Genomic DNA, 11,856 nt, shown 5'->3' with positions numbered 1-11,856 from the left:
GGACTGATTTCAAGAGCAAAAGGCACAGATAATTCAGCATCCGCTAAAGAAGTTAGCTTATGTTCCATATGGAAATAGAGTATGCTCTACTGTTTTAGATGTTGAATTGTTTTTCTTTCTTGGCTTTAAGTCCTTTGTTTCACAAAAAGAAGAAAATACCCCGAACCAAAAAAAGTGACCTGTTTTCATGGATAGTGTCATGTAGCGCCTCGCCGGCCGGTGCGCCACCGGCGGGACAACATTGTCCTGCAAGTTTTTCAAAGCGAGGAAAGTTTTGGTTTCAATACTGAAAATCGAATGAAATAGAAAGCAAACAGAAGACATCGTGATTTCGAAAAACCCTTCCCACGGTCTATGGCCTAGAGTCTTCCCTGCCCCGGGTTGGGGGTGCGCTACTGCGATTACAATCTCAAAACATAGTGCGAGTCGCCACCAATAATTTTTAGGTTGATTAGGAACCTAAAATCCTAAGTGTTAGAAGGAAGCCAGCTAATCACCTAGGGTCAACCAATTTGCAAAATCTAGATATCTAGGTCCGAAGGTTCATTTAGCAATGGATCAGGTATTCAAATTACACTGAAAAAAGGGGATGAATCCAGCCCAGCCAACATCAATGTGGCCTATTATATCTAATATTCAATAAGAAAGGGATGAATCCAGTCCAGCCAACATCACCGTGGCCCATTATACATAATATTCAATATCAGCGTGCATTATCTAATAACATGGAATTTCACAACAGCAATCGGAAACCAGCATATAATTACAAGGCAGCGTGAGTCAGAACATCATGCATTTTTCCGTACTAATTCAAGGATATGGCCTATTTTGATCATCAATGTACACAATTAATCAACATGTTATTCATCATTATTATATGGCAATCGACATTTGAAATCAAATCCATTCGTATTCGGATGGCATGCAAAACATTCAAATTCACAATTTTCATTTCACAACATCATTTCAAAATATGAAAGCAATTTTGAATTGATAATAGGAGTGAGCAAAATAGACCAACTGGCTCAGGAATCGTTCGGAGCTGACCAAACTGAGGGTGCTGGTCTAGTTTCCGATTCCAAGGGAAACTAGACTGATTACTTTTTATTAATTTATTTATTTTTTAAATGTAAACCTAATAATCTAGGATCCCTGATGCACACCTCCTCTTGCTCTCCTCTTTCATTCTTTTCAATTCGCCCATGACACTCATGTCTCCTCTTTAGCTGAACTCATATTGGGGCACACTTTTCACTAAATTATGCGTTAAATTAGAGTAAGTTTCATGATTGGAATGTAGTTCAAATAAAAGTGATGCAAGTAAAACACTCTTCTACGAAGGAATTTTGTTTGGGTAAGTTAGATTTTGTTTATATCATTTCAAAGTATTCATAGTGAGATGAGAACACGGTGGTTATGTATTGGACAAGTTTGTTTACTTCAGACGTGAAATTTCATTGCAAAATAAAGTGCTTAACCCTTAGGAATCGAATCACACTGGACCGAGACCAGTCCAGTTCCAAGGACCTCCAATCCAGTCCCTTGTCCAGTCCCACTAGTTCAGTTCCTAGTTTCGGATGTGATTGGATCGAATTGGACCAAGAACTAATCACCCTTAATTGATAGAGCCGGTTTGTTCAAATCAATTTCGAAAATTTATTCATCTACAAATACATATAAAATTTGTCACACATACCGAGACTCAATCCACTAACCAACAACCCTCGAGGAACCCTATCCCTTCAGCTCGTCGGCTTGATCCTTTCGGTACGCAAACCTTATTCAAAAAGGGTTTCTACGCATGCAATCGATATTTTAGCAAATGACGATCTATCTATCTAATGAAATTAATTTTTTTCTAAACCAACAGTAGAACGACCATACAACTCAAATTCCTAAGCCAATTTTAGCTTTGTAACGGCTGATCTGAAATAAATTTTCCAAGAATGGACAAGAAAGGAATCAACCTTTCAGAAAAAAACAATGAGAAATTTGAAGCATATTTAAAAGCAAATCTAGCCTCAAAGAGAGAAAAGCGGATCCGGATTGAAAAGCCTCGTTTCAGCATGACTTGGGCCTTGGGAACGGCCTAAGTCCGAGCGGTAGCGTGCAGCCCGGCAGTGCTTCTTCGTGGGCCACACGCACTGGGCACACGAGGCCCAGCACATGACTGGCCGCCCATGGCCCGGGGGTGCATCGTGTAGGCCCTCGTCGTCGCTGCATTGGGCCAACGTCGCAAGTGACTTGCGGTGGCCGCCGACCAAAAGGCTTCGGCCAAGGGTGGCGGCGATGATGTTGTCATTTTATAAAAAATGTAAAAATATATTCTTCTAAAATTTTGGCCGAACTTCAACTAATCGCAATTTTTTAGTTGAAAATCCAATTGACCCGATTCTTGTTAGGGGTGAGTATAGTTCTAAGGTAAAATCAGAAACCGGTTACCAGCTGATTGGAGGTTTTAGTGAGCCTCGGTTGATTCCCAATTTCATTTTTTTTATGAACTGAAGCGCGGCCTAAAAAACCCTAAAATACAATGGAGAAAGGCCTAGATCTAAGGTGATTTTGCATGTGTTTTGAGAAAGATGATGCTACTACATGTGTTTTGAGAAAGATGTAAGTTCCTCGTCTCTCCTTAACAATTCCAACAATATTACCATGGAAAGTCAATGAACCTATGCAGATATTTGAGGAAAAAAAAATTAAAAGTGCTAAAAGTTGTGTATAGTGCTCACTCTAGTGCTAAAATATTTTTTTTTTTTTTATCACTTAAGTGCCTTTAAAAAAAATGAATACTTAAGTGTCAACTCCTATTTGAATCGGCGGAAATCCAACATGGTCATATTTCACTAATTTTTTAGTCCTAAGTGGCTCACCAGCGTCCCCAAATAGCATAAAACTCCTAAAGGACGTTATCTTTTTTTTTTTTTAATGGTTTGAATAGCAAATTTTGTTTAAAGTGATCATTTTAGTGTCATCATTGTTAAAAAGTAATCACTTTAATGTCGTCATTATTAAAAATTGATCATTTCATTGACAAACACACACTAGCACAAACAAGTATTGGTGCAGTCTTGTGCTTGTATAAACTGCACAAAACGTGTCGGCGCAAGTACAGACCGGTAGAACCACCTACCTAAAAGCTTGCACCAGCAGCACATTTGGTGTAGTCCTGTGATAACCAGCAGCATCTACCACAAAAGCCATCACTAGCAGTCCCATAACAAACTTGCACAAGCAGCACAAGACCAAGTAAGCCAAAGCAAGATAAAAGATGGGCACTGGCAAAAGAATAAACAAAACTTAGCTAGACCAATTGGTTGATGCAAGCACAAAACTATTTCGACCGGCTCATGCAAGCATAAACTAGCAAATACAAGTGCCAGTGCAATGTTGTGCTTGCATCACCTGTAAAAAGAAGTGCAGCACAAGCACAAAACTGCACCATGCCAGCACAAATCACCACAAAAATTCGCACAACCCATCACATCAAAGCCAAAAAAGCAAGACGAAAATTGAACTAGTAAAAGCATAGACAAAATAAACATCATTGCCATTGACATTCAACTACTTCTTTACATTTAGTCAATCTGGCTAATTGAAAAAAACATCCAGCTTCCCTTTACCAAACAACATCAACCCAAAGCATGTGCAGCTTCCCCTCCCACCAAACATATCAGAAACAAATAATATCAACCCCATCAGTCAAGGTTCTGCTTTTGTCGTTGGACCCGTCTTTTGTGTTGTTTGTTTTAGAGCATTGATTGATTCTTGTTGGATTGTGCTCCACTTGACTCTTCATTGTTGCACGATTCCTCCTCTAGCACTGTTGTCCCCACAACTGCAGCTAGAACCCTAATTTCTGCCTTCAAGCCCTAATTTTACCCGCCAAGCTCTAATTTTTCCCTCCAATAAGCGACTCAAAGAGGATGACAAACTCGAGAGAGAGAGTGTAACAAAGATAGCGATCGAGCGACGGTGATAGGGAGAGTGCTGCAACGATTGGCTAGCATTGAAGATGATCGAGCTAGCAGTGATAGGGAGAGTGGTGAGACATTATTTTCCCAAACATATGGCGACGTTGTTTTACTTCACCAAGCTACGTGGGATTCTGCAACATCATTTAATCTATTCACATAAATTGATTTTTTTAAAGAAAAAATGCCACATCATATCACACTTTTAATTATAAATGTCACATACTTATTTTGGCTGAAATTGGATGTATTTAATTGATTGTTTTTTTTTCTCTAATTTGACACTTAAATAAAATAGTGAAAACTTTTAGAGCATCGTACACAACTTTATGTATTTTTAATGTCCTTCTCCATCCTTCAAGGGACTACCTCGTCAAGGAAATGGGATTATTGTCACATCTGGGCAGGCTGAGGAGCTGCATTGTGTTGCTGTCATTCGTCAGTAAGTTGTGCCACCCACCACAATTATTTGGGGCACTAGGCTCCTTTTTCCTGTTACATTCATATGTAAGATGCGCAGCAGTGATAGTACTCCGAAGCAGAAAGTAAAGTTGAGAGTTACCGAGGAAAAACTTCTGAACTTGATGCTCAAATACAACGGAGGCAGGCCTAGATCAAAGGTGATTGTTCCTCCTTAGTGTTTCTAATTTCAGTTTATCGTTTATCTTTTTTGTCATTGGAACACTGTTTGATTCACTTGCTGGTAGATGAAACTCGAAAGCGCTGTCCAATTGCAAGATTTGTTAGATGCAATAAGGACTTCCTCGCACCAAAATTTTACTTTTAAGGATGGTTCTCAAATTTTACTTAATTAAAAATGATAAAAAATAAAAATAAAATTGGCCAGTTGCCGAATATATCCTAAAATCTGTGATAGGGTATGGTCTAAATTCCAACAAACCCTCTAACCTATGCAATTATATTAAAGAAATGAGGATGGTGATAAATTGTCATCTCATCTTTACTCTTCCACACTAAAAAGCTAAATTAGCATATACTAGTGTTACAGCACCTGCACGATCCTGAGTAGGTTACCCCATGAGGAGAAAATAATCACTTTTTAAGGAATTTGTGATTATTCAGTTGATTTAATGTACAGTTGTACAGTTAATGGTTATTAATTAAACATGTGTAAATTGGGTGGTTACTTATGAAGACAACGTAATGGCTTATTTTAACTTTTGATGCAAGGGTAGATTTGAAAAATAAAAAGCGAGGCAAATGGTACTTTGGCTTATTTAAATCAAGGTATCAGCTAAAAGACCATAACTTTTTTATCAATTATTTAAAGTTTATAAATTGCTCCCGGTTGTTCAATCATTTGATAACCATTGCATTACGAGATAAGACGAAAGCGCTGCAGTTTAAGAAACAAAAGCTCATGAACTTTGTCCGAGTAATTTCTAATGTAAAATTAAGTGAATATTCAATTTAATTTTTTTCTATTATTATTCTAAATAATAAAACATAAACCTGATGTTTTAAAATAAGCTGTAAATGTTAATAATTTTTCTTTTAGACGTATATTGGTAGTGAATTGTATTTAGCATAAACAATAACATTGAAATTTTATTCACTTTTAGATTCAATGAATTGAACTACTTGAATAAAAGAAATTATACGAATGTGTTTTGTCATAACATATATAGAAGTTTGTTCCAATATTTAGCTTTAAATTAAGTTAAATCAAAGTACTTTTGGCTAAGATTATTCGTACACCATAATGATTTATCATTTATTTAAAATTTACTTGAAATATGAAATTGAAGGAAGAAGCTGAAGCACAACAAACTAAAATTTATGAGCTTTATCCTAACAGGTATCTTGAAAAATTGTGAAGTCAAGGTGAATTTATAAAATAAATCATTGCAATTATTTTTTTAATCATAAATAAGATGTAAATATCTCATGATCTTCTTTGACCTCTTTTCCTTACCCAAAAAAAAAATTATCTTACGATTTAAATGAAGCTGTGACTTTTAAATTTTGTAAATTTAAAGATATATTACAGGTTGAAAAGTTTTTGCTATAATCTTGAAGCAATAGGATTGTATATTCTCTTTAATATCCTTATAATTGAAAGCAAGAAATTGATTCACTAAATGGCACTGCCTGGATAAAATAAATTATACTTCAAATTTGCAATATCTATTGAATAAAAAAATATCATTAATTTGTTGCATTTTTCTGAGTAGATTTCTTTGTTCAAAGAAATTTTTATACTTGAGGACATGATACCTTTAAACTAATGAGATTCTGAGGTTTGAGAATGATGAAGTAAACTATATGTTTGAGAATATATTTCTTTATTTTTATCATGTATTGAAACTTAAACTCCTTAGAGATGCAGCTTGCAGATGACAATTTAGTAAGCTAACGCTTATTGGTCAAATGTGGGCCGTGTGATAGAATTATGCAACAAGTTTTACCACGTAAGAGATATAGATGTAAAGTCAAGCGTTACGTGATGAACAAGAGAACAAGCAGTCTTTTAATTATATATATATATATTAGGTAGATATACAAGCATCATGACCTTTGTAGAATCTAAGTCTGAGCACGTGCTTGTAACTTTCCTTACAACGATCCACTGGAGGTAGGAAGCAGGGCTTCATCTTTTGTAGAAGGTAAACGTCGCAGTTGAACTGTACCAACTTCCATTGCCGACATTGTCGACTTTTCCCAGCCCCGTTTGATCACCGTGGAACTGGTAGCTGCTCCTCTGCTATGATTTGCTCTTAGTTTGAAATGGTTTGAGGTGATGCTCTGAATCAACTCACGTCAAATAGGAGGTAATTGCGCCGAACACTTTGTGGCCTATGCATGTACAATGCACCATCTTGCTTAAGGGTGTAGCTCACATACGTGGTATGAGGCGAGAGGATGCATAGACCAAGAGCATCCCTACATTTCCGCCTGTGACAGGAAAGCGATAGACGGCAACTAGGAGGTTAAACTAACATCACTGTTCCTAAGCAAACCATTGGATGAGTCATGCACATTTCAATCTCCCACAAGAACAAGGATCACATGTTACCGACCACATAATCACGTTCGAAACTGTTAGGCATAATTCAAGTCAAACCGCTTTTTTGGCGTCTCAATGGGAGATTCACAGAACAAGTATTACTCCCTATCTCATTTACCTTAAGAATATCCATTACAAAGTGAAAGTCATCACTTCTGTTATGTTTGTCGAAGACCTACATGAAGAGAAGATTATAAATACTGCATAAGGAATTTAGTGACTGAATTTCTCAAAGGTAAACCCAGAAAATCTTGTTATTTCTCATTCCAAGTACAACAATAACAAAAGGAGGTGAATGAAGATGACCTGAAGCACAAAAGTCTTCAGCAGCCTGTCAAAACTTTGTTGATTCTCAAGTATACTACGAGTTTACTCAGAAACTCTCTAGCTCTTTAGCATCAAAAGAATTGATGTTGGTGTTATAGGCCCTCATCTAAGTTGAGCACAAAAATTACAGGTTGATAATCCCCAACCAGAGCATGATCTTCCTTGACCTAGCTCAAGAGAACAAGAATTACAGGTTGATCTCCCCAGCCAAAGCGTCATCTTCCCTGATTGACCCCGAGCTGTCCAAGGATTGAGGTTACATACGGTGACTATTGAGTATCGAGTCATAACTTGTCTTCTTCCATCTGGATAGCAATCTGATCCAACATCGAATATATTTCTTCTTTCGAAGGATGCGAGTCCTCTGCAATGGAGAAAGAATGCACCTTACTGTCGGTTTCTATCCAACTGACAGCTCGATCTTTTGTTACACATCTGTCATGCATAAGTTTTCTAACGTCCTCTACTGATTTCCACTCCCCAAGTGATGCATAGACACTTGACAGGAATATGTAAGCTTCAGGAGAGTTCGGTTGCAACTCAAGCAGGTGTTCAGCTGCTTCTTTTCCTAAAGCCAAATTGCGGTATATCTTACACACACAGAGCAAGGCATTCCATATGCGCTCATCCGGTGGAAAAGGCATCATACGGATCAGGTTAATTACCTCGTCAAACAGACCAGCTCGTCCCAAGAGATCAATCATGCATGCATAATGTTCCTGATCTGGAGAAATTGCATGATCGCGTGTGATGGAATCAAACAACTGCAGTCCTTCCTTTGGAAGACCGGAATGACTGCAAGCATTGACAATGACAAGTAAAGAGATCCTATCTGGCTTAATGCCCAACCTGATCATGTCATTAAACATCTCTATCGCACCTTTACCCTGGCCATGCTGCGCTAGGGCAGATATCATTGTGTTCCACAAAACCACGTTATTATTGTCACCCTCAAGATCAAAAACCAACCTAGCAGAACTGAGAAGACCACATTTAGAATACATGTCAATGAGAGAACAGACAACTATTGTATTGGGCCTAAAGTAAGTCCTTATTAAGAAGCCATGGATTTGTTTACCCTGGTTCAATGAGGCCATGCTAGCACAAGCACACAGGCTGCTACTGAAAGTGAATTGGTCAGGTTTAAGCTGAAGTTTCATCATTTCTGAAAGTGACTTAAGCGCAATATCACCCAAACCATTTCTAGCATATCCAGCAATTAAAGCAGTCCAAGAAACTGCGTTCTTTTCAGGCATCTGATCAAATATTCCCTTCGCAGCCTCCATGTTGCCCCATTTGGCATACCCAGAGACCAATGTGGTCCAAGCAAGAATATCTTTCACTCGCATGCCATCAAATGCTCTCCGCGCATCAGTCATCTCCCCACACTTTGCATACGCATCGACTATAGTGCTGACGATAACCGCATTGGATGAGTAGCCAGAAACCAAGACCTGCCCATGAACCTGCTTGCTAAGGCACCAATCTTTCAACTTCACACAAACAGTCAAAATGCCCGCAAAACTAAACTTGCTGCACTCAGTCCCCGACCTCCTCAACTCTCTATACAGCCTCGCCGCCTCATCGCAACAACCGCACCGTGCATACCCCATCACCATGGTGTTCCACGACACCACATCCCTCTCCGGCATTCTCTCGAACAGCCTCCTCGCCGAATTCATCCTGCCCAACTTGGCATACCCGGAGAGCACGCTGTTCCACGAATACACGTTCCTCGCCGGCATTTTGTCGAACACCTTGCGCGCGGCGACTAGGTCGCCGCATCCGAAGTACATTTCGATCAAGCGGTTGGACAGAAACACGCCGGGCCTCTCCAGCCCGGTGAGCTTCAGATGCAGGTGCACGCGTCTCCCGTGTCGGAGGGACGCGGCGGCGCCGCATTGGTGGATCAAGTGGGCGAGCACTCCGGAGGGCAAGCGGACGCCCTTCAGGGCCAGCCGGCGGAGGGAGTCAACGGCGTCCGCGAGTTGACCTCGAGAGCAGAGACCGAGGAGGGAGCGGACGGCGCAGGAGGGAGGGCCCGGGTCGCGGGCGGGTCGTTTTCTCGGATCCGGGCGGGTCGGGAAGTCATCGAGAGGTCGGGGAGGGGATGGAGGGGGCATTGGGGAGAGAAACCATGAGAAGTGAAGAAGGGCGAGGATTCTTCATCTAGGGTTTGCTCGGGAGACGGCGGCGGCGGCGGCGGGCGGTACGCGGTGGGGTCCGGCGAGCATCGCCGCTGGGGGCGATCGGGGGATGATTTTTCGGTGGCGCGGGTGGCGGCGGCGGACTGGCGGTGGTCATGGGCCCGCTGCGGCGGGGGCTTGCGGGTGTCGGCCAATAGCATGTCGCCATGTCAGCAGCAGCGGGAGAAAGGGCAGAGGAATAAAATACGGAGCGGCGCTTGGGAGATCCGAATGCTTTATTAGGTCAGTTGATCTGAGCGGTAGATCAAGTGTTTTCACCCTGGGCCTACGCGATTGTACGGTTCAGATCGGTGGGCTCATGGGGAACCGAAACATGTAATAACCTTTTTCCTAAAAAACGTGCGCAAGGAGGGAAGTAGGTGGAGTTCGAAATGACATGCTTCGATAAGTCGAAGCTAATCCCCTTCGGGAATCATGACAGGTTGAGCTAAAAATTTATTGATCATATTAAATAAATTAAAAATTAAAAAATTAAATCATATATTTGGCTAAAATCAAAATATCATTTGTATTGTTTTTCCTTAATGATATTAGTTGTGGGTGGTTAGAGGACATTGAAATGACTCTACTATTCATGTCTGGATTTTCTTTTGTTAAGAAATGCAACAGGTCATCTAGAGTTTGGTAGAACATGCATAACAAGTAATCTCACCATTAGAAATTTCTATAAACATGGACCAAAATTGATCACGAGATATTTTAAGTTTACAAAAAACGGATTATTATTAAGTAATGTGACGAGATAATTGGTATAAGTTGAATATGGGCATTTTTTTTTCTTTGGTAGAAGATTGCGTACATTTACACATAGGCCATCTGTAATCAATTAAGGGTAGAAAATACTAGATAAAAGAAAATTATAAACCAAGCGTGTAATATATACTAGATAAAAGAAAATTATAATTTGAACATGTAATATATGGCTTAAAATTTTAAACTCTATGTTTTGCTAATTAAATGCATCTCAAGTAAATTGGAAAAAGTGGATTTCGAATGTCATTAGCTTATTCACAAATTCATTTTATTTTAGTCTTAGGAACGTTGCTTTTGTTAAATCTTTGTTAAATCTTTGAGAATGGTTAAATTAAAACTTGAAATCATCTCTTTTTATTTGATACTTAAATTTTATTTGCATTATGGCGTTTTAAATAAATCTGTCGAAGAACGAAATAATAGATTGAAGTTCATGAGTATCTCCATTTATCTTTTCTATGAACCAATGCCAAACTACATGGGCTTTACACAGAATTATATTAATTTCTATATTGTACTTATGAACACCGGCTTCAACATAGTTATTGGGAAGCTAATCATTGCTTGGACCATTTGGCAACACGTGGGAGGGAAGGACCAACTTGAAGGAATTGTCTAATGTATCGATAATCGCATTATCTTTGTTTGACGAGCCCCCTAGAGCACTTTCGAACAAAAACCTTTTCTTTGTTTTAGTCGATTCATTAAGCGACGATGTAATTTTTCGACTAATGTCTTTTGTCCCGTGTCTTAAGATCTTAAAATGCTTTAGTCGTAATGAATGGATAAATGAAAATATATTTAATTAAACTACTAAAAATTTCGACCACTGTTTAACAAATAATGTCAGGACGGTCATACGGGTTGCAAAAAATAATGTCAGGACGGTCTTTTAGGGTTTCAGTTTGCGAAGAGCTGGTGAAACAAGTTTTTTTTTTTTTTTTTTGGGGGGTGGTATTTTAGTACAACTTGTAGTGGCAATTACTTAAAAAATTGCCGCTAATAGCCCAACTTTTTATTGCAATTTGCAAAAATTGCCCCGGTATGTCATTTTTATGATGGCAATTTGCCCAATTGTCACTACTAATTGGCCTAACAATATTGAATTATGACCATTTCGGAATTGCCACTAAATAAATCCCGCCAAAACCAATCATCTTGAACAAGGGTAACTTGATTTCGACGGTGAAATTAACTCATAATCATAAATACACGCTCCATTGACTTGTCATTCAACTCCGATCACGCCTATTCACCACTCCAATTCAAGCGGAAACGATTGAATATCTGTCTCTCCGGCCTCCACTCCATCCCATTCCAAGTGACATGGGTGGAATAAAGGACCAAAAGATAACCAGCCAAACAAGAACACACGACAGCCAAATTGCAAACGGTCCAAGCGCTCCGTCCATAGATCTAAACATATTCACGTGGGCGACGATGATCGTTTGCAAATTATTTCTCCAAGACAAGGCCGACGCGACCAAGAACGACAAGCCCACATGGCGGGACGTGGGGGCCGACGGGCGGTGGGCGGGCGGCGGTGGCGCTCCGCCTGGGAAACTCC

General features: G+C 39.6%; 1 protein-coding gene across 2 annotated transcripts; it reads right to left on the bottom strand.

The window, feature by feature from the left end:
- Positions 1-6,519: 6,519 nt before the first annotated feature.
- On the bottom strand, positions 6,520-9,569 carry LOC104453414 (pentatricopeptide repeat-containing protein At2g21090). Of its 2 annotated transcripts, XR_005552766.1 has the most exons (2): positions 7,309-9,569; positions 6,520-7,177 (listed from the first exon to the last, which is right to left on the bottom strand). XR_005552766.1 is itself a non-coding variant. In XM_039316522.1 (1 exon), the coding sequence occupies exon 1, from the start codon at positions 9,450-9,452 to the stop codon at positions 7,614-7,616; it is 1,839 nt and encodes a 612-aa protein (XP_039172456.1). In that variant the 5' UTR covers positions 9,453-9,569; the 3' UTR covers positions 7,228-7,613. The 2 variants fall into 2 exon arrangements, 1 of the variants encoding a protein (XP_039172456.1); XM_039316522.1 differs by lacking the exon at positions 6,520-7,177 and having other exon boundaries at positions 7,228-9,569.
- Between the last annotated feature and the right edge of the window lie 2,287 nt (positions 9,570-11,856).

Source organism: Eucalyptus grandis, chromosome 7 (assembly GCF_016545825.1).
Source record: "Eucalyptus grandis isolate ANBG69807.140 chromosome 7, ASM1654582v1, whole genome shotgun sequence".
Lineage (NCBI taxonomy): Eukaryota > Viridiplantae > Streptophyta > Magnoliopsida > Myrtales > Myrtaceae > Eucalyptus > Eucalyptus grandis.
The sequence above is the reverse complement of the archived record's forward strand: the minus strand, read 5'-3'. Positions and strand labels throughout refer to the sequence as shown.